The 27,072-nt window shown below is 45.2% G+C and overlaps 1 protein-coding gene across 1 annotated transcript in view; it reads left to right on the forward strand.

The window, feature by feature from the left end:
• Positions 1-27,072, forward strand: part of SFMBT2 (Scm like with four mbt domains 2) — a 161,715-nt gene that overhangs the window by 4,921 nt on the left and 129,722 nt on the right. The window contains exons 2-4 of the mRNA XM_006016323.3: positions 11,902-12,053; positions 21,283-21,377; positions 24,655-24,895. Coding sequence (XP_006016385.1) covers positions 11,948-12,053; positions 21,283-21,377; positions 24,655-24,895 — 442 coding nt within the window. The 5' untranslated portion in view covers positions 11,902-11,947. The remainder of the gene's footprint in view (positions 1-11,901; positions 12,054-21,282; positions 21,378-24,654; positions 24,896-27,072) is intronic.

Here is a 27,072-nt window from a genome sequence, read left to right on the forward strand (position 1 = left end):
CCTCCGATGTAATTATTCCTTGGAAGAAATTGCTTTGATTAGTGAACAGTTTCACTCTGAAGTCAAGGAGAAGGCGTTTAGAGCGCCGCGTTATAAATGTAGGTCAAGCAGCTGTTTGCACGGAGTCCACAATCTTGATTATATTGGGTACGATGACGCATTAATATTGCATGATCTCGCATCACTTGGACGTTCACCATTGCATCTTTAGAGACTGTTTGTGGAAGCGAATGGCACCTGATTAATTTTCCTTTAGGGAAAAGGGGGTGGGATCACCCCCTTGTACGTGACCCGCGGGGCTCTAGGAGTTAAACTGTGCGTTGCAAATTGATTCTGAGCAGATTGTGCCAGCAAGCGCGCTGCAAACTACAGTTGCTTGCCCTTACCGAGAAGGGCTCTTCCGTGGCTGCCTTCAGAGCGTCCTGAGGAACGGCAGTGAGTAATTGTGATTCCAGTGCACGACAGTGGCTCGGGTCTGCAAACGCTTATGTAAATGAGTAGTCCCTTCCAGCGAGAGGAATTATTTTTGGATGGAAAGCTACAGGCGGTGTGGAGCAGCGTGTAGGATCAGGGCCCACATGCTGATTGGTTGGAAAGTTTAAAGTGAATGGATGCTGCCAAGAACTAGAATGCAATCTTCCTAAAAAACATTAGGATCTGATGGCAGATGTTTTCTGGATTCTAATCTGCTTGCCTTCCTTGCAAAGCCGCTCAGAGAAATGCAACTCCATAAAGCCAGACTTTATTATCCTGATCAATGGGAGTTTGGCTGATTTAAGGAGTTCTGAATTGGCCCTTGTATTAGGGCCACAAAACCAGTGTTTCGTGTTCCCTCCTGAGAGTCCTGGGACTTAATTAATCAGGCCTGTTGGTGGGATATGATTGAGTTTTTTTTTTTTTTTTCCCCTGTGGCTGGTGCCAAATAAGATGTTTTGGGTTGATAAGCAGCTGCCTGCATTCAAGTTGTCAAGCAGTACAAGCTGTTAATTTTAACTCTGTTTGCATGGCTGAGGCGAGGAAGAGGTGGAATTAAAACAGTCCTGTAGTTGTGGCTGTCCACTGCTTTGAAATGCGTGCCCTGTATCTTGCTTATATCCCTTTGTTTCCTCTAATGGCTTAAATTTCAAGGGGTTTGGGTACTAATTGTGTCTTCATCAAGGAAGGTCCCGATTCAGCAGAGCACTTTAGTACATGTTTAAATCTAAGCCTGCCTTAATCCCACTCCTGTTTAGCCAAGCTGTAGCCTTTGAAGTTTTGAGACCTATGCATGTGATGAAGTGCTTTGCTGAATCAAGCCCCAAATCTTGTAAATGCCCTGTTTCACTAATAAGTAGCCAAGGCCCTGAGAAAGTGATTGGAAATAGGATGCCTATCTAATAAATCTTTTTTTGTTTCTCCATTGCCAGCCTTGTGTTGACACTTACACCTGAGTAAAGTGCATGTAAAATACCAGTACCTGGATACGGCAGCATTTTACAATCACTGGATCCTAGGGGTACAAAACAGGTGTAAGGCAGTGGAGAATAAAGCTCATTATTTCACTGGCAGTTAATGAAAGAACCACCTTTGCTATTTCAGGGCCCGATCTAGCACTCTGGGCTTGACCCTGAGAGCTGTCATTGGGTGATGATTTCTACACCATAAACCGGTGATTTTCAACCAGGGTGTCATGGCACTCTAGGGTGCTGTGAGATCCTTTCAAGAGTGTCCTGGGATGCCATGCACCGTTAGCCCTGTTAGGTGTGCAGTCATGATTTGCAAGACCCACCCAGGAATTTCAAATAGGAATTCGTGGTGTTAAAAACATTCTGCCTTGTTGTCATTGTTCTTAATTCTTTGCAACAGGAAAATCGCTCTATCATTTTTCCGTTGTCAAGTAAGGAGTGCCTTAAGTCTAATGAGGGTTGTCTCGAGTCTAAAAAGTTGGAGGAACACTGCTCTCCCTGATGTCAAGGGCAGTGTTGCCAACTCTCAGGAAATTTACTGACTGTCAGTAAAAAAAAGCAAGCTAAAAATGCCTGTGAGTAAAGCCTGTAAAAAAAACCCTGTAGCTGTCAGTAAAAACACTTAAGCAGCCACAGCTTGCTTGAAGCTCTCACAGACAGAATAGAGCAATGCCACTCGGTGTCTGAGTGGGAGCACAGTGAGCATTATCTCAGCCATGTGCTACTGCTGTATCGCAGGCTGCCTGCAATACTGCTGGGTCACAGGTTGGCTTCTTTGGGGCTCTGTGGCAGACTAGGGGGAGGAGGGCCGGTGCGGATAAAGCTGGGGGTGGGGCAGGGTGGTGCAGGATGCAATTAGGGGCATCAGGGTCTGGCGGTGAGTAGGGGGCTCCAGTTCGTTGGGGTGGGAGGCAGGGGCAGCACAGTGTAAAACCATTGCTGCTGTCAAGCAGGGTTGCTAGCACAAGTACATATTTTATTGTTACAAACTTTTTACTGACAACCAAGCTCTTTTATTTTTTTACTTGGTTGATGTTAAACCCTTAAATCTGCACCCAGGCTTTCTAACTGGGGCCCGGCAGCAAGGCGGCATGTGGCAGAAGAGTTACATTTACGTTATGTAAAACATGTATCAGTAAAAGTGTGTGTCATTAAAAATGTTTGGCAGCCAGTAAAAAGCCTGTAGCTTGTCAGTAAAAAAAAAAAAAAAAAAAAAAAAATCTTAGCTTTGCAATACTGATCAAGGGTTCAAGAAAAGATACCGCGAAATGGCAGGGGCATAACTGCGGTAGCAATAGTCCTCTGTAATCTAAGGCCAGAAATAGATGTGAGCTCCAGACTGCCCATGCCGTCCTGCCACAAAGCAAATAGATGTCTGCTGCTAAATAGTGGCACAGTTTGATACCATCTGTGTCATGGCCATAAATTTTGGGTATTTCTGATGTAACAAGGGGCATGGATATCTGTTTGCTTGGCCTTTGTGTCACCATCAAATTTTGTATTGTAGCAAAGAGGCACTGAAAGGCAATATCTGTTTCAACCCTAAAACACCCTGTTCTAGCTGGAGAACTGTAAGTTAAAGAAAATGTATTTGCAGCACATTGAACTCATACTGAAGTCAGTGAAGCCCAGATGAATTTATATGGTCTGCAGTTTCATATCATTTTGCTACCGGCTCCAGCGTGGATAGATTTATCATTGTAGGTAATTATGTCCTGCCCACTTGGATGGAAGTGGAATAAAGACCAAAAGCTTAACTCGGGTACAATTAGGCTACCCATTTATCTCACCTGTCCAGTAACAATGAAGAACTTTCCTTTGTTCACATGTTTGGTGGACTAATTAGCTATGTTATATTATCTGTCTAAATATCACTAATCTGTATACTTATGCCTTACTCCGGCCTGTTCTGTGCTGTGAAGCAGGGCATAAGAGAACCGTAATCTAGTTTGAAGTTAATGGCAAAAGCTTTCTGTGCTGTGACATGACTGGATAGGATCTCCCTGCCATAGCAGAGGACTGGGCTCAGGGACCAAACACCGTATCGTATAATCCTTCTCGTGAACTGCTCACGCTATTTTGAAAGCACTTGGGATTTTGCCCCCACAACTCCTATTGGAAGGCTGTTCTTGAACCTGACACTGAGAAACCTTAATCTAATTTCCATTTTATATTTATTCCTGGGCCATCTTCCCCAATTTGTTCTTGTGCCCGTATTTCCCTTGATCTTAAATAGCTCTTTAATAGATTTATTGGTATATTGGGTTTTCAGTTCTAAAAGTAGCTGTTGACTTCACGGGGACCAGATCAGCCTCCTGATATTGAGACCATATTGAGCTCTCCAGACTGGAACGGGCCTTTTCCTAGGATTTTTTTTTTTTTTTTTGAGTCCATGCAGTGCATTCGAAATAGTTATTTGCCCTTAATAAAATCTTGCAGACTGGTCAATACTAGAGCAAAATTGTCACTAGATATAAATGAGACGGGTTGGCAAAAGGCTCTGTTTAGAGCCCTTAAATATATATAATGCGCACACAAATTTGGAAGAAATGATCCTTAAAAGGTTTCCAACTGGCATTTTATCTAAAAAGAGAGAGAGGCTTCTCTCAGAAGAGGACAGCTGCTTTTTAATGGGTGCAATAGCACTTCTGAATGATGGGCCATTTGCACCGGGGAGATGCTTTGGGGTGTAAATATTGTACTAGATTGCCATGAACAATCCTTTACAAGTATGTTCTTAGGTAGGAACATCTTCCTGTAATATAATATCTGAGTTTGCCTTGAGCTGCATCCTGTAGCTTTCTTCGTGTACATCCTCTTGTCAGCTTCAAACAAGGAGAATTTTGACCTGTTTTGACCCACGTTGGGGGCTTGTTTCTGAAGAATATATCAGCTAAATTGGGGTCATTGGAGGAGTTTAGAGGATCAAGTTCAGACTGTTGAGACCCTGGAGGGAGTGTTGCTGGTGCAAGCCAAGCCAGTGGGATAGGGAGGTGGGGATGCATGATATACATAAAATAGGACCGATTGCACATGCTGTGAACTACACTACGGCTGTATGGAGGGTAGGAAAGATGAGTCCCAGTCTGCAGTCCTCTCTCTTCAGCCTGAACATTTGGGTGTTTGCATCCAATAGGTTCCAGTGCCCCAAGCAGCCAGAGTGCTTGGTTGAGGGCTGCTGGATCCGCTGTCTCTACTGCTTTGCTCCAGATAATGCATTGGAGGGCTGTCTAGATGACGGTTGTATAGGATCAATGAGAGAGTAACTTGTGGCCCCTGGGCTCCTGGTCTGGGCACTGCTCATCCCATCATTCATCTGCTATGGCTGCTAGAATCTCTGGCCTCCTCTTTCCTTCCTCCAGCATCCCCTGCCTGCCCCCACTTTTGGGGCAGGATGTGTGTCAGAGATCCCATGGGTTGGAGGGACTGGGACCTCCGCATATTGCAGCAAGGAGACCCATGTGGTGGGATGGTGGGTAGATTTGGTGGGGGTGGGAAAGGGACCGGGCCATCACGCAGTGTGTGGCACCTGGCTTAGAGGTCACGTGGCCCCAACTGCTCAGAGGCCAGACAGCCCTGCAATAGAGAGTTAATTATCTGGAAGCCTATGATCTGGGCATTCAATTAACTGCAACATTTTGTATGAACAAAAGCATCAGCCCACAGCTGGGTTTTGCTTGTTGGTGGAAAAATTCTGTGCTATTTATTTACCGATGCTTTGAGGGTGTAAGGCATTATGCACCCCCCTCCGTTTGTTTCTTAGTTTAAAAAAAAAAAAAAAAATTGCGGGGCAGTACAGCGTTATGGCTTGCAGCACTTCACACTGCAGTGTTTGATTATCCGGAAGAATTGATTCTCCAGAATGACGGTAACACTAATTATTCTAGATAACTAACGTCTGACTGTACATTGTAGGAGCTGTTGTCTTTGTGGGACGAGTTACAAGGCTCGCTGGCTGTGAATGACCTGGTAGTCCATGCTCCAGGTTTGGTCGTGACAGATCCTGCCTTGGGGATCCCAATCTCAGCTCGGCACATAGACTTGTGTGCTGGCCGGTCGTCTCTGTGGGCATGCATTGCTTGTATTATGACAATAAATCCTCTGCTGGACCCTGCTCTCTTTTTCTGGGGCAAACTCCTTAGATCCACCAGGTGCATTGCATTCTGGGAGCCCCTCATTCTGTTGGCTAGCATCCAAGTGAATCATTGAGCGATGGCATTTGCCCTCTGTTGGCCAACGGGCTCTTGTTTAGGATGAAGTCTTGCACCCTGGGGCTGGGCTGTATTGGCAGTGGTTAAGCATATTGGGGCACCAGAGTCATGTGTATGAGCCTTGCTCAAGGTTGCTCCTGGTCGACTTAGCTCTAAATTCACGCTCCCCAGGTTAGGGAGTCCAAAGGCAGCCAACCGTGACCCTGGGTTGCTGTTGGCTAGGAAAAAATGGGTGTGTTTTCACTGTGTTTTCCCCCTGGGCTCTTCAGCTTGGGAAGACTAATGACTTGATTGTACCCAGGGCCTTGTAGCCAACATTGCTAATGGCTTAGTTCAGTCGTGCGGAAACTTGTTGGCTGTGGGGTTGTGACTGAGTGTTACAGGCTTGGATTTGACGTCTCTTGTCACACATTTGGAGCTCCTCTTCCTTCTGAATATAGCTCCCTGTTCCCACCAAACCAGCTTCAGGAGAGCATGGTGCTGCTGGACCTATGCCACAGGTCATAGAAATTGCTGCATCCGAGGCCTTCACGAAGCCACGTGATGAACAGCAGCAGGCTCTTACAGGATGACTGGCCCTTTTTCTGGTCAATAGGTCTCCTCTACCAGTGGAGGCTGTAGGATTATGGGTGCAGCTGGTCTTTCTGGAGCCCTGCAGGAAAGGTAGGAGTCTATGAATAAAGGCAATGTCCCACAAGGACTGAGGAGAGGGAGGGAAAAGCCTAAGGGAACTTGTATGTATTTGTCCTAGATATTTAGTTGAAACAAAAGATTGGCAAGAGCCTGATATTGTTCGGTGGAGGCATCACCCATTCATGGGTTGGTGACTTGGTTTATGCAGCCACACTCCTGTTCGGAGGTATCCTAAGGATTCTTCCTGGCAGACCTGTCCCAAATTGTGTGAGGCTCATATTGATTAGTAACCTATCTGGAGTCCCACTGCGAGTCAGCGGCAGTCAGGACTCAATCCCAGATCTCCTTTATGCTTAGTCTAAACTAACACAGTTTCCTCTAGCATGCGAAGTGCTCTTCTGCAAGCTGTACTGAGTCTACCGAGCCCCTCTAGACCTCCAGATGGACTCGCTGAGAAACATGGATGGTTTCAGTGGGTGATTACTGCATTGTAGGTGGCAATGGCCCCACAGGTCCAGCCACCCACACCCTTGTTTTTCAGTTGCTTCAGCCATCATTTTGCCTTATCCATTCAGGCCCAGTGGGCCTTCTAGGCTCAGGTAGACCATGATTGACGGACTGAATACTATATAATTAGGGTGGCGTTTTCACCCTCCTTAAGGTTGTAAGAGTAACCGGGTCCTCTTGAAGTCAATAGGAGATGCGTATTTTTTTTAAGATGCCCAGGGCACAGTGGTCCGTGTCTATCCACACTGTGCAGGAAGCTTGAAGTGGTGTGCGATTCTTTCCACTAATCCCGTTTTCACCATCTTGCCTTTTTAATTCAAAAAACTTTCAACTGGAAAGGTGAAGGGTGGATCACCAAGTGGGAGGACAAGTGTCACTCTGGGTGTACCTACAGTGTTCCTACAGCAGTGATTCTCAACAAGGGTGTCATAGCACCCCGGGGCGTCTTGAGGTCTTTTCAAGAGTGTGACACACTGGTGTCTGACCATGTTTTACAAGATAAGCCCAGGTATTTCAAATAGGAGTTCATAGTGGCAAAAGCATTCGGACCTATTGAGGTCTTACTGAGTTCTTTGTAAGAGAAGAATTGCTCTTTTATTTTTCTTTAGTCAACACATGGGTGAAAATGAAGAGCTGGCGTTTTCCGAGGGGCGCTTTAAGTCTATTGAGGGGGGCCTCGAGTCTAAAGAAGTTGAGAGCTGCTGCTCTATGGCAAACCTGAACATGTTTCTGAGGAGCAGGCTCCATCCAGTCTTCCCAACTCAGGTCCGGGACAGACATTGCATAAACCGGTTTGAGCCAAGTTGGTTAAGTCTGATCCTGCATTCAACCAGGTTTATCTCAAACTGGCTTCAGCCATTTCCAAGCTGGTTTACGTGCACTGAACATCTGTTCTGTTATGGGTTTAAACCAGGTCACTTAAACCGGTTTATGTGTCATGTCTGTCCCTAGCCTGTGCGACTTAGACCGGGCACGAGACAGTGTAGCCAGCTTGACACTGCATGCTGGTTACATGATGTACCAAGAGCACACTTCTCAGTGGCACTCCTAGGAGGCAGTGTAGATGTGCCCTCTGGGACCTGTCGGGAGGTCGGAAGGGAGAGGGCTTGTCCGCCATCGCTCCATGCGGTTTATCAAGAAAAACAAGCTGACGCAAGAATGTAGAGCAGTTCAATGTGGGTGCTGGCTTGTTCTATGCCGACAGCCTGTATCAGTAGAGATGACCATGCTGCAGGTTCGAGATAAGTGCAGCTGAGGCCCTGGCAGCTGTAGGAGGAACAAGCAAGGGGAAGAGATGATTTTTTAGTAGTGTCTTTTGCCGCCTGCCGATGGAATTAGACTCCACGAGGGGAACGACCCCGATGAGGAGGAAGCATCGTGTTGACTTTGGTTTGGGTGAGAATCGTTCTTCTGAATCTCCAGTCTGAACTGGAAACCCCTCCGGCCTGAAACTTCTGACTCAGGCATTCATAGAGGGCAAGGGTTTGTGGGTTTTTTTTTTTTTCAATTTATTTATGTTTTTTTTTCTCCTTTGTCTCAGTTCACATGTTTAAGCTTTTACCAGCAGCCCGTAATGACTACTTTTTTTGAAAGGAAAGCTGAGATTTTCCCCTTATTCATGCGATGGTGGGAGTAGGGCCTTTAATCAGTGATGCAGAGTATTGTATTGGCAACCCTGGAGCATCCGCACATGTTTTTATTGGGCTGTAGCTGACTCTACGGGTTTGTTCATGTCTTGGAAATTCTTCACTTGTGGGTCTTTGCCTTCCCAAGTGGTGGGGGATAGTTTCCCACAGCAACATTTCCCTCCTTCCAAAACTCTGGGTCCTTAGGGGGAGGTAGGGCAGGCACTGGGGAGCACATGCACCATTGCCTGGCTAGCCCTGCAGCTTCACGACCTGTCTGTAGGACACCTTTCTTGGTGGGGACTTTCTTTTTTAATAGCATCACCCAGGTGTGCAGCACTGTGGGGTGGGGAGACCACACATGTCGAGAGAGAGAGGATGACTGGGTGCTAGTGGATCTGGATCATAGGAAAGTAGGGCTAGAAGGGACGTCATGAGGTTACCTAGTCCAGCCCCTTGCTCAGGGCAGAATCATACCTGACTAAACTACCCCAGCCAAGCGTCTATCCAACCTAATTTTTAAAATTTCCAGGAATGGCGATTGCACCACTTATACAGTTTGGGCTTGTTTTCAAACCAGACTGGAGAAGACGCTTTAAATGTTTTCTTCCAGTAAATTATAATCTTGTAACCGTTCCCAAGATTGGCTATAGTCCATTACCACATCTCATTTTCTTGGAATTAAAAAGGCATGCTTAGCATAATGATATGGTTTCCCCCACTCTTCCTCCCCAAAAAACACAATTTTCCTCACTAATGTAAGTAAAAAAAAAAAAATAAAAAAAAAATAAAAAAAAATCTTGAGGTTCTTTCTTTATTTTGCAAGGTATTTACTTGCTTTATCTTTTATGTTTATTGACTCGATGAGCCTGAAATCCGAATTCTGGAAACACCTTCCCCTGAATTTCACATCCAGGCTTTGTCCCCTTGTTTTTCCTCTGTTCCTTTTATTACAGTGGGACAATGGAAATGTCCCGGTCCTGTTTCTTGGGCCCAATCCAAAGCTCAACGAACTGAATGGAAAGATTCCCATTGCAACCAGTGGACTTTGCACCTGACCCCTGCGTACCCAGGGCTACAGTATTTGGCTTGCAAATATTGTTTAAATCTAGATCAAGACCACTACTGCTGACTTTTTGAAAGTGTAGACGTGAAAAGATTTCTCTGTACGGACTGCCTTGGAAAAACGTCTTTGCTATATATAAGCTATAACCCCTGTTGGGCATTCAGATCTGTCGGTGTAGAAACCTGGGTTTTGAGTGGCTGCTGATGGACTTTGCTGTTTACATGCATAAATGCTACAGGCGTCTGAGCTGGGACCATAAGCTTTGCATCAGCTCGTCACTTTGTCCTGTCAGAATAATGGAAACTTCCCAAGGTTTAACTATGCTACTGAGTAACCTGTCTTTCTCCTTAGTATTTATATTGTTACCCTTGTTAAATCTATTTAAAATGATTGATTTGGCACATTTAAATTGATCTCTCTCTCTCTCTCTTTCTCTCTCTCTTTTTTATATAGTTCCAGATTACCTTTCTTTATGGTTTGATTAGAGGGGAAATGTAAAAATAGCTGAGTCGACCAAGGGGAAAGTAAAAGCCTTAGTTAACAATTTCCCCCCCACCCCCCTCTAATAAGCATCGTTCAAAAAAGCAGATACTTAACCAATTCATTATTAATGATATCTGCGGAAATGCTCCAGCTCTTCTCTACAGAAGGAGAAGCGTTTCTCAACCTCCAGCACGCTGATTGCATTTAGTTTTGTAGTTAATTGAAAGTTAATGTACACCGGGGATGACCGATATATATGTTCTGAGGTTAGCTGTGTTTGAAGGAGCCATGGTACATAATATGCCTAATTCATTAACGAGTCAGTGAAGAGGAAAGATGAAGAGCTTTAATCACTGCATCAAGATGGGGAAATAAATGATTGTTATTGTTTAGATAATGGGCAATTTAAAGAGGCCAGTTAGGACATTGCTCTAAATAATTTACATTATTATTACTACTGTTATTACAACTATTACTACTGTAATGTGAATGGGATGTGTGTAACAGGATATTACAACTATTACTACTGTAATGTGAATGGGATGTGTGTAACGGGAGGTGGAACCGGGGGGCAGTCTGAAGAGCTGCGATGTGTTCATTTGGACTGCAACTCCCAGCAACCCCCGGAGGCTGGGGGGCAAGGGGAAAGGGAAGAGGAAACTGGAGTTAGGGGAAGAGAGAGCACGTGCATGTGAACCTGGTCAGCCCTACGCAGGGGAGCGCGCAGCGGAGTCGGAGATCGGTGGAGTTGGGTGGGAATTAAGGTGCTACCACCGTGTTGATGTTTCTTTACCGTTCACCTGTTCCTTCTCTTTGGCCCATTGGTTTGTGACCTTAACCCCTATGATTTTCTATATAAAAGTGGGAGCTCCCCTTTGCTCTTGTGCCGGTTTTTGGACTGCAGGGTTGGCACACCATGCTGTTACTGCTACTACTATTGCACCCCAAGGCTTCTTCCAGGGCCAGCGCTCTGTCCTACAAGGGTCTGTGCAAACATGCAAATGCACAACCAAATTCACGGCTCCAAAGAGTTTACAGTGCAAATCCTACTGGTGCAGCTGTGAGCAGAGTGATTTATAAGTTGCTGTCACTTGAAGGTGGTTACTCAAATGTGGCATGTCCGTATTGCAGTGGGGCGGCGTGATTGCTGTATCTGAGCTAGCGCGGGTGCTAGCACCCATTCAAGCTGTACACGTCTATCCAGGACCCCCGTGCTTTCTCAGGGGGTTAGTCTGTACTGAAGTCCGTGCTGCCACATCTCCGGTGCTGGTGGCACTCAAGCTAGCCGGATTGAAACTCAGGCTTGGTGTGCCCTGCATTTCTCCTGCTTCAGGATGGCAGTCATTTGCCAGTGGCCTGTACAAGCTGGTGTGTTGTGGAAAGGAAGGAGAGAAGGCATAGTGAATCAGGAACAACTTGGTTAAAAGACCGTTGATTGTACATCCTCTTAATCTAGCACTGGACCGTGCTGCTTTTCAATGCACCGGACGTATGCGCAGCTTCTGTTGAACCCGGGAGCAAGAAGTACTGCATGGGCAGATCAAATCTGCAACTGGCCTTGTAATTAAGGCATTGCATTGGGGTGGGGTAGATCTGATTCCTGGTCCTACCTCATCCATAGATTTCCTTATAGTACCTTGAGTATGTTAATGCATATCTGATCCAGACCTGTTAAAGCTTATGGAGGAAACCGGGTTGATTCAGCACATTTGGGTTGAGTTCATCTCTCTCTTCCTCACCTGTACAGAGGGAATTATCATCCCCATCTCAAACCCAGGATCCGGAGATGTTCAGCTAGTGCATCAAAATAGACCAGGGGACAACAGTCAACAGACAAGTTAAATTTTCTGTCTTTAAACTGCAGGGTAACTCAAGACTGCCCTTACTTGGGTGGAATAGGTTGCTCACTGTTGTATTTTTCTGTCCTCTAGGAAATTCTTGCTGCAGGATGAATTAGGAAAGGAAGAAATCTGAACAATGGAGACGAGGACGTCTTTGATTTCCAGCATGCAGGAAACACAGCATCTATCCCAGGAGAAGGGCCAGAGTCCAGCCAATGGGAACAGAGAGCAGTTTGATTCAGGTGAGCTTTTGTGCTTTTACTTGTTTCACTTTTACGTTTAAATCCTTTTTTTTCTGGAAGAAGCTGAATTTTATTCTTTGACATTTAGAGAAAGACCAGAAAAAAACTTGATAAAATGATCGCAGAACATTTTTCCTGAGTTTTTCAACCATTTTTTTTTTTTAATGTTGGGGGGGCCGAAAATGGAAAATTATACCCCCCCCCTTTTTTTTTTTTTCCCTTTTGGTGAAATTTTTCCCTCTTTCTGTTTAGCAGCTCTACTAAGTTGCTTTTAGGAAATATTTTTGACCCAAGCATTTTAATGGAGAATTTTTCACAAAGCATCTCCCTGCCGGCAGAGTGTACACTTTGCATATGGTGTTTTTAGGTGTGCTTGCAACTTTCATTAGGATTGGTTACTGCACTTGGGATCTGTGGCTATCACCTTGCCTGGGTAATGGTTTTCTCTGCCCAGAAACCTAGTATGAGGCCTGTATGCCACTGGCATCCTAGTTAATTATTCCAGATAGGGTCCAGTGCCGGATCTGTGCCCCAGACCTCTGGACTGGGGCAAACATTCCTGAATGATTTGATAAGCATCTGCAGAACTATTAGTGTGGCTTTTTTTTTTTTTTTAATCTAGAAAAAGCCTTTAATTAATATTTTTAATCTTTTCCTATTTTTATTTGGAAAATTGAAGGCAGTGTAGTGGTGGGCTTGTTAAGGTGCTGACTTAGGACTGGCTTGGGTTCAGTTCCTACTTGTGCCACCACTTTACTTGGAGATCACTAACTGTTTTGATCCTCATTTCTCTCTGTTCTGCTTGCTTGTTGTATTTTTGTATCCCACTCTTTGTCCGTCTTGTCCAATCAGGACCAGCTATTTGAAGATATTTAGAAGCAAACCCTTCTGGGTTTTAGTGGGACTGAGGGTCCTACATATCTGTAAAAGTCAAGCTCTGAGCTCTTGAAGGCAGGGACTGTATCTCGCTGTGCCCAGCACAGAGACACCGTGCTGATGGATGGGGCATCTCAATAACTAACCTTCAGTATTGAACTGTTCATCTTCTGCAAGTTACTGAGTACTTCATGCATTGTACATTATGGTGTTTGCCTTTTTGCTAATAAGGCTAAATGCTTTTTCCAGCAATCCTGCATTTCTAGGAGACTGACACGGGATATGTTGCTTTTGAGTTAGTAATGATGGAGTGAGGTCTAGATTTCTAAAAGGGCCCCTGCAGCACCCTCTTGGCTCCCCTGGGGAGGGTGGGTGTTTGCTGTAGATGCTGATGGGTGCCGAGTCGTTTGCTGCTATGATCCTGATTTTTTTTTTTTTTCCGTGATTTTAATCTTTCCTTTCACTACCAGGTGGGAATGGGGATCCCCTAAAGCTGCACATTGGAAAATAATGTGGGGGGCTTTTGGAAGTTCTAGGTGTTGAATTAATTCTCCTCTTGTCCAAGTCAATGACCAATTAAGTGGGAAGACGCTGGGTGTGTCTGGATTAGTCTTGATAGCCCCTTTCCAGTCCTCTGTTCCTATGTGAGCATCCTTACTGCCTGCTTTCTGGGGTTGATGTATGAGGCGGGTAGGATTTAAACCCTTGGCGGGGGAATGGCTGTTATTCCTGAGGACTTTGGTCCCCTCATACTCTGACATGATTGCAGGAGGAGTTTGAATTCATTGGACATATCTGCTCATGGAACTTGTTTCTTACTTAAAATAAATTTCCTTGGCAGCTGATCATTTGAAACCTGCTTTGAGGTTCCTTTGCCTTAGAAATCAGGTCTTTTATTTCAGAGGTTTCTCACTGGGGATACCACTTGTTCGGCTTGATGGTGCAGGTAGTCCTACAGTCTGTCTTAGCAAAGCGTTGGTGTCTTGTCATGTTTTGTAGACTGTGTTCTCTAGACTGGCTCAGAGTGGGGTTAATTCACACCAGGGTGTTAAAAGAGTAGCCCTGGTCCAGATCAGTTGGGCTGTAAGCTTTGGAGTCATTTTTTTGTACAGCTCCTAGCACAGGTGGGGGAGGGTCTGATCCATGCCTGAGGCTTCTGCAATAAAAATAATAAGCAGTAACAGTGCACTTGCCCTCCAGGTGTGGGTACCAGCCATGGGGTGGTGCAGGTGATAACCACGATGGGAAACCAGAGGGGAAAGCTTTCTTTGGTGAAAAGGAAATGCTCTCCATTTACTCACAACAGGCGAGCGTGCTATGTGCTTCGTATTAGTGATAGGAGAATCAGGCCCGTCTCTTGAGCTCGGATGGGAGGGGGAACAGGAGACAGACCATCATTTAAAGTAGGAGGATAGGAGGGATCAGTGATGCTGGTCTGGGTGCAAGGCACTTCTGGGATGTAGGGCAAGCTGATTAACTCTCCAGATCAGTGGTACCTGCTTGTGGCTTGCTTGTGGCCTCTGAGACCTGTTGCTTTTGGTTGCAGGAAGATTTGCTTTGCATAGGTAGAGATGGCTTCAGGTTGGCACGGAGAGCAGAGCACGATGGTGCCAGTGGCATGTTGCTTGCTCAATCTGGTGGCCTGGGGGCCTGCACAAGTTGGAGACCATGGCATTTGGAGACCAGGTCTTTTCTTGCTGTTGCTCTGATGTTCCTAGTATGGATGTCGTTAGGTTAAAACCCTTAGGTTCCTGGTCGAATGAAGCTGGTGCCACGACAGATTGGTCTGGGAAGTGCCTTTTCAAGTTGTATTTTTCAGCTTGCTTCTGTCTTTAAACTCCAAGGGGCTGTTCTGGGCAGCGCAGAAACGACTTTGAAGTCTGAAATGAGTGGGCCTGTTTGGACTGCATTATTACTGTGCACTTGTTTGGTCACAGTTCATTGCTGAAGTCCGGGGCGGGGTTTGAGCACTTGTAATTAATTTGGTTGACATGTTCCGGTATTGCAGGGTGGGGCAAGATCACCTGGCCCTTCCCTTCCGATACATGGGAGGTAGCAGGAATTAGGCAGGGATCCCAAATTTTTTTCCAACTGCCTGGGTCACGAACTGTTTAGCCGGTGACAATCTGATGCAAAATGTGTGGAAAACCCAGAAATAATCCTGGACTGGAGCCCGGGCCTTTCCATCTCAGTTGGGTGCCCTAACTAGTAGGTGATAGAGTCCATTTGGATCACTTCTCTGGGGCCAAGTGCTTCATTATTAGCTGTTGCAGCCTGTCAATGAAGGTGTTTATGGGTTCAGAAAGACCAGCTCCCCCCCGCAAATGATTAGGCATCAAGTTCCCATTGAAATGAATGAGACTGAGATGCCTAAGTAGGAGTTGGGTATCTGCATACCTATAAGGGTCTAGGCCTAAAGGATTTGCCCAAGGTCACACAGAGAGTCTGTGGCAGAGCTGGGACTTAAACTCAGGTCTCCCAAGACCTAGTATTGTGTATCAGCCCCTGGACCACCCTCCTCCTTCTCCATTTTCTCTTTTCAGGTTGGACGTGAAGACAACTCTTTTGTGAACAAAGTGTAAAACTTAACTAGTGTGTATCAATAGGTAGAGGTTAAAATCAGAACTACTCGGCCATCCATCTGAGACTCTCGACTGCTAAACTTGGAGACTTTTCCCTTAGGTGGGGCAGTAGGGATTTATGCTTTCAGAGTAGAAGGATCTCTCTCTTTTTTCACACTATCACCGTGAGGTTCCCATAGTACATAGTGCCAATGGTTATGTCTTTAGAGGATGCGGTGTTTTTGTAAGAGCTTGCATTTTTACAAGCTGAGGCTCTCCTAGCTCTTTCAAACTACGGAGAGAGCAGATTCATTTTGTTTGTATACTGAAGCCTTAGGTGCATCTACTTAATACAGCCTAACAGGACATGAAACATATGGTGGATTTGGGCTTTTGCTAGGCTTGACTGTTTCACAAAAAAAAAGAGCTTAGGGTGAAAGGCTCAATAAGTGATTTGCCAACATACAGGGGTCAAATAAGCACCCTGTAGAAGTAAAATAACCATCTCCCAATGAGCACGGTGGGAGCCTGACCCCATTGAGATGAACAGGGAGTTTTGCAGTTGGCTTCAGTGGAAGCCAAGTTTTCATCCTTTGAATGCATGACTCAAGCATTTGGAGGTGATATAGATGGCTTTGTGATCATCTCCCTTGTAGTAGACACAGTCATAAAGAATAATATTAAAAACGCTTTGTATTTCTAGGAGGGGGTGAAAACACTTGATAGAGCTGAGCAAGAATCATCCTTCACACTTCACTGGTGGGGGAAACCCGGGCAGTATCCAAGTATATCACGGATAGACTTGGAAATAGAGCCCAAGTGTCCTGACTCCCTGCTCCAGGTTTAGCCCTCTAGGTAATATTGCCTCCAGCCTGGGTAATGCTATGGCAGACCAGAATCAATAAAAATGATTAGGGGAATTTCCAGTGTCTTCAATTTCTCTGATAAAACAGAGCTAAAGAAGGCACTGACGCGATGATAAATGAGCTCCCTGACATTATTTTTACAGACCCAGTAAAAGTAATTTCCTGATAAAGTCTGTAGATAAAATGCTGGAGAGAGATCAGGCTTGTGAGGTGTCACAATGAAGTGGACGGACTGGCAGTGAGCGAAGCCTGCCGGCTGCTCCGTAGAGGGTGCGGGGAGAGGCATGCGCCCCTTGGCAGTCTTCTGGACTAAATCTCTCCCTTTTTGATTTTGATTCACAAAGAAGAGAATTAGGCAGTTTTCAAAAGGGGCAGTATTTAGGTGTTTTGATGGACTTTGCGCATCTGAGTGCTGAATGCCAGCAGAGCCTGATTTCTCCTGATGCTCAGTGAACAGTGGGCAGACAATCCTGGAGAGCTGGTTTTTGTGCCACACAGCTTGAAATTTCTGTACTTCCATTTCTGCTTGGTCTATGCCTTGTCTAGTTCAACTCTAAGTTCTGGGGCCAGAAACTCTCTTACATACTTTTCTTTATGGTTGTATGCATATACACATGCATATGCATACATGTGTGTACGTGCCTGTACATTCTCTCACACACACACACACACACACACACACACACACACACACACACACACACATATATATGTATTTATGTACCTTCCCTTATTTGAGGAAGAGCTTTTTAAATATTTAAGCCCTGGTACTCTGTACTGCTGAATACTACACTCCTGTCCGGTGCCAACACCCTTATACCCATCACACCGACACACAGGTGAATGCCGCCACGCGAGTAGTAAGTGGCACACTAAAACCTGTGCTGCTTCCATGGCTGTCGGTGTTATCGATCATCGCTCCCTCCATGGTGAGAAGGGGTCCAGTTGTACTTTGGAGAGTATGAAAAGATCATGGCTGACCATGAACTCCCATTGCATGAAGATATCACCCACCCACCAAGTTGTAGGCTCAAGTCGAGGAAACCTTTCTGGTTACGTATGCTCCAAACTTTCATTGAGCAGTCTGGATACTGAGAGCTGGTGGCGCAAAATCTGGTCTGCAGCAACAGTGCAGCAAAAATTTGGTTGTAGATTTGACCATCAAGCTTCTGGGTTTCCATCTGCAATGCAAATATTCGACGGCACTGAACCGCCTTCATACGGGACATGGAAGGTGTGCCGATTTATTGAACAAATGGGCCGTCAAGGACTGACTGAACTGTGTATGCGGTGAGGTGTAGTCAGAGAGCCACATTGCAAACTCCTACCCTGAACTTGCTTATCATGGAGGGATTGAAGCAATCCACTTAGCCGGCCTGGCTGTCATCAACTGGCTGTCAAACCTCAACCTACAACTTTAATTCACTTGCACTTTTTCTGCCGTTGCTTGCCTTAGCCATACGAAAGAGAGCGAATATTTAATGACAGGATTTCCCTAGCATTTGGTATCAAATTGGTTTAGCAATTTGAGTGTTGTGCTCACTTACAGGACTCTGCATTTGTTTTATTTGTGTTTCATTAGCACTCGCAGACGACAGTTCAGCAGTGGCCCTATTGTGCTAGGTATGGTACAGATACATAATGAGAGCCAGCTCCTGCTCTAACGAATTCACCAGTCTAAATGGAGATGAGACGCTAAAGTGAAGTTACTTGCTGAACTCCTAGCAAGCCCAGCTTGGTGTCCTGGTTTCAAAGGATTGGGAGCTATTGCTAGCTCGTGAAGCTATGAGTGGGAAGCAAAGAAAAAACTTTCTCATGGATGCTTTCTTATGATGATACTTTAGTAGGGGGGCAGAGAAGTTGGATCTCAAGATTAGAGAGCAGATGGAAGAGACTACTTTTTACCCTATATGCCCACCTGGGAAGAACAGCCTGGAAGGTAATACATGCACTGCAATGAACTGTCTAGCATGTGTAAGCATGATTTCTGGAAGGCAGAAGCTGGGCATCACAGGCATTATAATGAGCTGTAACTGCTCTTGGGTTATTATGCAAAGTAGTGTAACAAGCTAAGTATATAGCATATACCTAGATGCTATCCTATAGCTATATGCTATACTGTAGCTAGTATATAACAAGGTAAGCCATTGATTGTAGACTTGGCCAGCTTTAGCCACCTCCGATATTCCTGGGAAGAGAAATCTGAATGTCTTTGGGGGGAAAAAAGTGTGAGCGTTTTCTGTTCTGTTCCTCCTGTGCTTGTCACGGAGGTAGCGGAGGGTGTATATATAAGTGTAGTTGCCAATAAAGGATGAAAAGACTTTTGAAAATAAAGGCTTCCTTTTCTCCACGTTGCCTTTCAGGAGCTCCCGCCACACAGGGCTTATGAAATGTCCCCTTAGCTGGGTTTTGATGAACGTAGTGGGTGCTTCTGAGGTGGATCAGTTGGAATTGGCACGCAGATGCTGCCCTGGCATCTGGAAGTCTCTTGTTCACATCGCACCTTCATTGAACTGTAAACCAGGTAGTCCTTCCCTTTTGGGATCCTTTTCGCTTAGACTGAGTTGATCACAAACCCTGGTGGCAGATCTCTGTTATGAGCATTTTTTCTTCCTAGGGGCTGTCTGAGCACCCGGTGAACAGAATCTGGATGTAAAGCCTCCTAACGCATAAGCAAAGAAAGAGCTGCTTTATTTCCCTGTTTTGCCAGAGGAGAGCAGCGATCATTGAGGCTGTCCCTTTGCATAATACGAGCCGAAGAACCTCATCCAGCAATTTCTGTTCAAGCCCATACCTCCTGCTCGAGCTTTTGCAAGTCACCTAGGACACCCAGTCCTGACAAGACTTCAACTGGTGGGAGAACCACCATGCCTCTAGGTGTGTAGCTAACCACTGGCACGGTCAAAAGAAAATGCACACCTGGTTGCTAGTCTGAATTCCTCTGTCTTCACCTTCCATACATTGGATTGCATTATGCTTTTTTCTACAAAGTCAGGAGTGCTCAACCTCCAGCCCGTGGGCCAGATCAGCATCTCTGAACTGTATCATCTGGCCCCTGGGGCTCTCTATGAGTCTGCAAATTTGACAGTGGGAGAGTGGAGCAGTGTTCATTGCTGCTCCCCTGCTGGCAAATTTTTGGACCTGTATGGAGCCCCGCATACGGGATAACACAGCTTTACATACCATATTGCACCAGTGTGCGGCTAGATCTGGCCACACAGGGTCATGCTGGCACACATCTGGGTCTGGGTATGTGGGGCTGGGCTGACGTGCTGGATCGTACTTGCAGAGTAAACCCGTGCAGGATCTGGCCCGCAGACTGTCCCTTTGCCACTCATTCAGTCGGTTGGGTACCATTGTACTAGGTGACAGAGCCACCGTCTCTGTGTTTCTTCAGTAGATTCATTCCTGATTTCTACTGCCATAGTCGCACCAGGTTCAAACAGCACAAATCAGAGGAGACTCAGGGCCATCATCTTTAGAAACCAACTTTCATAAGTCGCTGTGCTATATTTGACAGCTTTTGGAGCTGTGACTTCTCTGAACTGCTACCCAAGCCTCCCCCCGCGCCTAGCCAGCTCTTATACGCTGACACATTTCTTTTTTTTTTCTTTCTGATGCATGTGTCTGGCACCGTGGGCAGCAAATATAACCTGTTTCTTTCCCTTTTAATAATGAGAGATTCACATTACACAATATAATTTTCTGGTCTTGAAAACCGGAGACCTGTAGCAATAATTGCAATAAATTAACCCTGCCGTTTTCTTCATAAAACTGTCTGGGGAGGTTACTTAATTCACTTTGTCATGAGTCACTTTAATTACATCATGACTGGGCTGATGAATGCCCGAGTAGGTAAGGGGCTCTCGGAGTTTGCCTGATAAATGCTTATTGCTGGATCTCGCTGTTTGGCTGTAAATATTTGGCTCTGGGACTGAGCCTGGGTTTACAAGATTGTTTCTGTTTTGTTTCCAGGCAGTCAGATTTGGCTGCTTTTCTGCAAGCAAAACAAGATTTATTTATTTTTTTTAGTTATTTATATTTGTATTTCATAATCACTCGGAGCCTCTAGCCCCCTTGCAATAGGCTTAATATAGATATGCAATAGAAGTATGAATGTTTAGCGTGCTTTCGCTGCGGGAGGAAGTATAATGTAGGGTATAATACTCAGGCATTGGAGACTAAATGTTCTTAATTTGGCCGTTGACTCCTGTGTGACCTGAGGCTAGTAGACACTTTGATCTATGCCTCAGTTTCTCCATCCATGCAATGGGGATAAAATTGAATTCTTCACAGGGATGTTTGGTAGCTCAATTAATTGGGCAGTGCTCAAGCCCCTTCACATGGGACTTGTTGCAGAAATACAAACCAGTGTCAGTAGTTATAAAAGGAGACCGAAAAGCATCGCTAATCATGATTAACTCCTCACAGCCACAGCGAGAGGACAACCTCTGCCCTCCAAACTCGGTTTCCTACTCCTTCAGAGTATCCACAGAGCATAAATGTTTTGGGCCACCAGCTTGGTTACTTACTTGGCACGTTTTCCTGTAGTGCCACACACTGCTCTGTCCCGGTGACCGGAGGACCATAAGCTGCCATTGAATGACAATATCCAAACATAAGTCATGAAACAGTTCCATCGTTTTTCATTGCTACATGTAAATCCAAGTATACCAGAAGCTGGTTCATTTTGTGTTGGAAAGCATAATTGCCAAAGTCGTCTAACTAAACCATCTGGTAGAGACGCAGTGAAATCCAGGTAACTAGGTAAGCACAGCAGTTAAAACAGCCACATTTTCTTTTATCCAGGTTTCGGTGTTTGTCGCTGTCCTGGTCTGGGGTCCCGGCTGGCGCTGTTGGGCAGTTCATGGCTTTTAGCAACCGCGTTCTAATTATTATTATTTTTTTTGCTTTTTTTTTAAACAGATGAAGGGTCAAGCTTAGAGGATACTGATTTTAATTGGGATGAATACTTGGAAGAAACGGGAGCCAGCGCTGCTCCTCACACATCGTTCAAACACGTACGTACTTTGTCTGGGCCTTGAAAATGCTGTTTGTATTGCCTCTTCGTTTTCCTTGGACAGGGTCATTCTGGAAGATTAAGGCTGTGACTGATGGTTCTTGGGGGAAACATCATCAGGCATTTTTCTCTCCTTCTCAAACGGTGTCCTCCATTACAAGTGCTGCTGCCGAAATCAGTCCCTGCCCCTACTCAAATCTCCTTTCTCTCTCTCTTTCTTCCTTGCTAAAATCCTGTTTACCCCTCTGCTCTCCTCCCCTTATCTGTACACTTCTGGGTCTGTATGCATTGCAAACAAGGTGGGATTGCTGCATATTCGTTCCTCACCAATCTGGCTTTAAGCTAGCCAATTTAGCTACTGATAACACAGTGCATGGTAGCAAACTGCCCAAGACAGGCTGCAAAACCTGCCCAAGTAATTGGTGAATAGCCTTACTTCACCTCCAAGGTACCACAGCTGTACTTCCAACAGAGCACAAGCCAAGCAGCTTGGGTTTGTCTACACGAGCCACATTTACCTACTTGATTGTAGTGTAGACACACCCCTTGTCATCTTACCGGCCACATCAGAGTTGGGATTTCTCTGAGATTCTGCATTGCTTTTCCTTCTTTTCCTCTTGCCTCTTTCATAGTCTCATTAATTTTTCCATGATGCTCCAACACAAATCTCTCTTGCACATCCTTCCGTTTCATCAAAGCTTGTCTTGAAACAAAAATGATCTGGGAAGCCTATCTATGTTAATTTGCCTTGTTACCAGGGAGTACCTCCACTTCTCCACACTGAAGATATCTCAGCGGGTATCTCAGAGATCCCTTCTGGCAGCAATTTGGCTACTTAGGGCACTTGGAGCCATACATAGGTCTACAAATATGATACCCTCACTCATGGAAATGTGGGTTTATTTGTACAACGAGAGTCCTGGAAGCATTGTAATAAATACAGCCACTGTCTGCAGTCCTGACCCATGCTTTTTTCAGTTTGTGGAGGAGAGCCAAGAGCACCTGCGATGGTAAAGACCCCCTTTGAAGAGGAAGCTATCTCCATCCTAAAGCACAAGAGAGTATCTTCAGGATGTAGGAAATCATTGCTCAGTGTGACCAACCTTGCCACATACCAGCCATTATTGAACTCTCCCTTTCCTAACTGGGAGGCTTCACCTTTTGTCCCTGCTGGATACTAGATCCAGTTGAACGTTTCACTCTTCATCTTCAAAATCCTCTATGGGATGGAAAGGTCTTTGATTTCCAAGGGAGCCCCATTTCATTGTGCATGATCATCCCCCCCACCCAGCAACGTCAACCTCAAGAGCAAGACGTGTGTGCTTGTGTGTATGTGTACATGCTTGTGTGCGTGCTTGTGTCCCTCCATGGTGACTATTCTCTTGAGTCTGGAACTTATTTTCAGAGGAGGTTGGGTGGACCTCTCTAAAGGCATTGGGGTTTGTGAAGTAAACAGCCTGCTTGTTTGAATTAACCTTTGTACTGTTGCATCATATCGTCACTCTCTCATGAAGGATGCCATGTTTTCCCCTCTCATAAATAGCAAACTCTGGTCCTTACAAACAAGAGCAGTGAGAGAACTACAATTTAATCATTTTGGAAGGTGCTTGGTCACCACGGGCGCATCTACACGAGACCATACACAGAAGACTAATTCAACTGCGCATTAGTGCGGCAGGAAAAGCCTGTGCTAATGCACAATAGAGTTAGTCTAATGCACAAGAGTGTCACAGAAAAACGTTCATCTGTGCTAACGTGCAGTAGTGCCGATTATGGCGCATTAAGTTAGTACCCGTCATTACAAGCACTAAACTTAATGTGCCGTAATTATGGCTCATTAATGAATGTGTAGACGCGCCCCATGGTGATGGATGCCACAGATGAACTTCCATAGAGGTGTGTGATCCTGAGACCAAACTGCTCCTGTTGTTTTGAGACTTTCAAGATCTGACAAAGACCACATTTTGGGGTTAAGGAAAAATAGGAAATGCTTTCCTTGGCTCATTCATGCAGATCTTACTGATACTTAAGGACCACAAATGTACTGTTTAGCCTGAATGTAATTAGCAGCCACAACATAGCATTGTGACGATCATGTATGGCAAGCAGAGATGGAGTATTCAGTCTCAAAGGTGCTCTTTCTCCAAAGTACCGTGATGTATCCCTTTAACATTTGGTTGGAACTCCCAAGGTGTAGATTGCAGTTGGTGTATATGCAATCTAGTAGCACAACAGTAGTGTATATATATCTTCACGACATCCTTTTGAGGAAGGGAAGCATTATTATTCCCATTTTAGAGACGGGCACCAAGTTATAGAGAAACCAAGGATCACATTTTTTTTTTTTTTTTTTTATAAGCATTTGCCTTTATGGTGCTAACCAGATTCTTAGAGCAGTGGGTCTTGCACTCGGGCCTGTAGACCATGACTGGTTGGAAAGGCCATGGTAAGTGCTCTGTGGATTGTACCTTTGCACCTTTGTAATGTTTTCAGTTAAAAGTTTGGTGCATGGTGGTCTGCGGGAAAAGTGGAAGATAGACAGCGGTCCATTAGTCCAAAAAAGGTTGGGCACCATTGGACTAAAGGTTGGGCGCCATTGGACTAAAGGATGTGTGGAGTGCAGTAGGGAACTGAGCTTGATTCTCCCAAATTCTAGGCCGGTATCCTAACCATTGGGCCTTCTTTCCCCAAAAAAGAGTAAGGAAACTTTCCTTCAAGTTCTGTAGCAAAGAAAAGATATATCAAAACAACAGTTCGGAGATGCAAGAAAGTCAGTACATTAAGCATGCATTCAGCTCTTAACTGCATTGGTTAGGAGTATCCTATAGAACATGCAATGCCTTCTCTTGATTTTTTTTTTCTGGACAGTTACTTGGGATCTGCTTCCGCCCCTGTTGAAGTCAGTAGAGGTTTTGAGAGTATCTTCAATGGAGAGAGACGGTGACTGTAGTCTCTTGCTTCTTTTCTTCTCTCAACCAGAGACTGAGGCTATGTTGTGCCAGCCATGGTGCAGTCACATTGTAGTAGACTTTCTGCCCCAGAGAACTCGCAGCATAAATAGACCAGACAGGCAAAGGAAGCAGAAAGAGTTAGTCCAAGTTTGCTTCTCATGTCATTAGCCAACCTGAGAACAGATCACAGGCCTCAAGCCCCTGCCTGGGACTTGGACCTTCTGTAGTGTTGTTGGCTACCTCAAGGTATTCCTTCAATTTGCTCAGCTGGAGAGAGATGTTTCTAGTATAAAGAAAAGTAATAATACCTGTTTCTAATTTTGTAAGGTTGAAATCAGCCTACAGAGCAGTTTCCAACCAGGGATGAAGTTAGAAGTGGCCAACAAGAACAATCCAGACACATACTGGGTGGCTACAATCATTACGACATGCGGGCAGCTCTTACTGCTACGTTACTGTGGCTATGGAGATGATCGCCGAGCAGATTTCTGGTGTGATGTGATGACCGCTGATCTTCATCCAGTCGGCTGGTGCACCCAGAACAACAAGGTGCTGATGCCTCCGGATGGTGAGTACTGTGCATCTTGTCAGGGTTGTGTTCTAGTACAAAGGCTGATGGCTAGGTGCTAGTCTGGCACCCAGTCTGCAGTTGTAACTCTGCATCCTCAGCTTTTGTGGCTCTGTTCAAGTCATGTTACATGAGTTGAGAATCAGGTCCTGTGAGTCCCAAGAAAAGCTTTCAGGGACAACTATCCTTGACAGAGTTGGCCACTGAACTGTAAAACCCCCATCCCCACGTGCTGCCCTTACTCCCTTAAAGACTGTGGGAGTTACGCCCGAGTAAGCACAGGTAGATTTGTTCCTTGGGCACAAAGGTTACGTCTACATGGAACAGGGAGAGAGACCCACACTAGGTGTGAATGAACTGGCTCTGCTCCAGTATTGTTCTCAAGAGAGCTACTTAGGTTGGGCTGCTGCATTAATGTTGCATTAGATTGCTTCTGGTATACGAGCCTGCTTTTTCAGAGTCAGCGTGGGTATGACACTGCATTGTCTCATGTAGACCTACCCTAAGGATTAAATACAGCTCTTTAACAGCTGAGGTGACGGAGTGACAGCTGCAGGTTAGTTGTGCTGCTGGGGCAGTCAACAGAGAGCAACGCCATGGTCCCGACCTACGGAGGAACCATGTTCTGTCCGAGCAGTATGAGAAAGCATGGTGGGTAGAGGAGCAAAGTACAGCCAGTGGCATGAAGCAAGTTGGCCGTGCCCCAGCGTGGGGAGAAAGTGCTGCGGCCCCATACGCTGCTGCTGCTTCCATGAAGCCTTTCAAACCTAAGCTCAAGCACAGCCACAAGTTTCTCTTACCACTGACCACATAATATACCCTCCCAGTTTGTTTCTTGAGCAGTGGATGAACATTTAACCTCCAACTTCAGCTGTTTTTAATCAATTTTAGGAAATTTTTAAAATTTAAGGCGACGTATGAATGCAGCTGAAATGAATTTTATTTTTCTTGTTTATGAGAACTGCTTGCAAGGCTTACACTTCATTCGCGTCTTGTGCATGATTTTTTATGGGGGAGAGAATGTATCAGATTGGTCTCTAAGCCAGCGGTTCTGAACCGGGGGTGCATGTACCCCCAGGGGGTACATGAGATATATTTCATACATTGTCTAACACAGGTTGAAGGGCCTAAAAAAAGTCTTGACAATTTGAAAAGTCTTTGTATGAGTATCTTGCTGTTTTTATAATACACGATTAGACGTAGTTTGACATAAAAATTAGTTTCCCATTGAAAGGGGGTACGTGAAGTCTCACTCTGAGACCAAGGGGTACGTCGACTGAAAAAGGCTCAGAACCGCTGCTCTAAGCTGTTGTCAGTGAGAGATGTACGCCCTTAAACCAGGATTGACTTTGGCCTGATTGCCTTTGCATGTGCTGAGCACTGAGACGGGTGCTCTGGACCTGATTTGCCCTGACTGTTGTTTGGAATGAAAAGAGGATCGACTTTATAAATGAAGCCCAAGTGTGAGATCTTTAAGTGCAAATATGATCAAAAGATTTATTAGCCAAGTGGTAATAAATTCAGATCATTTGAGAGGGTTTTGATTTTTATTGGTCTCCTAAACTGGCTTTTATTGCATGCCGTATAATCAATGTTGCCAGCATGTACACAATGCCGAGAATGAAATCACGAAATGCCAGGGTAAGGGGGTAAGAGATTTTATTGATTTCTATAATAGAAAATAACGATTGTTTTTATAACTGGAGGCAATTGCTTTTCATGGATAGGTTGAAATCTGTGTTTTGGGTCTGGCTACTCTTGCGTGTATAGAGTTTGTCTTGGGTCACCAACTTTGTTGAGTCACCAGCTTCACTCCCCTGTACCCTCTGGTCCAGTGAAGGCATCGGGATTGCATAGGAAATCATGGTCTACACTGAATTCAGGCCACACTGTCTTGAAATAGCAGTGGAAGCCTTTGAATGAACAGATGTTAATTTACAGAAGTTGGGTACAATTTTCAAAGATGCCTAAATGACTTAGGTGCCTCAGTCTTATTTGAGAGATTTGGGCACTTAACAGTCTAAAAGTAATACTGTAGAGTGAGAGGATGTGGCTTTACCACACATTGGTTGGTTTGCCATAACTGCCGGCATACATGCCATTACATCATGGCGGATAAAATGCACAATTTACCCCTCCTTTCTTTTTCTTTGAGGGCTAATCTCTTGGCGCTTAAG

This window comes from Alligator sinensis, unplaced genomic scaffold (assembly GCF_000455745.1).
Source record: "Alligator sinensis unplaced genomic scaffold, ASM45574v1 scaffold268_1, whole genome shotgun sequence".
In the NCBI taxonomy this organism is placed as follows: domain Eukaryota; kingdom Metazoa; phylum Chordata; order Crocodylia; family Alligatoridae; genus Alligator; species Alligator sinensis.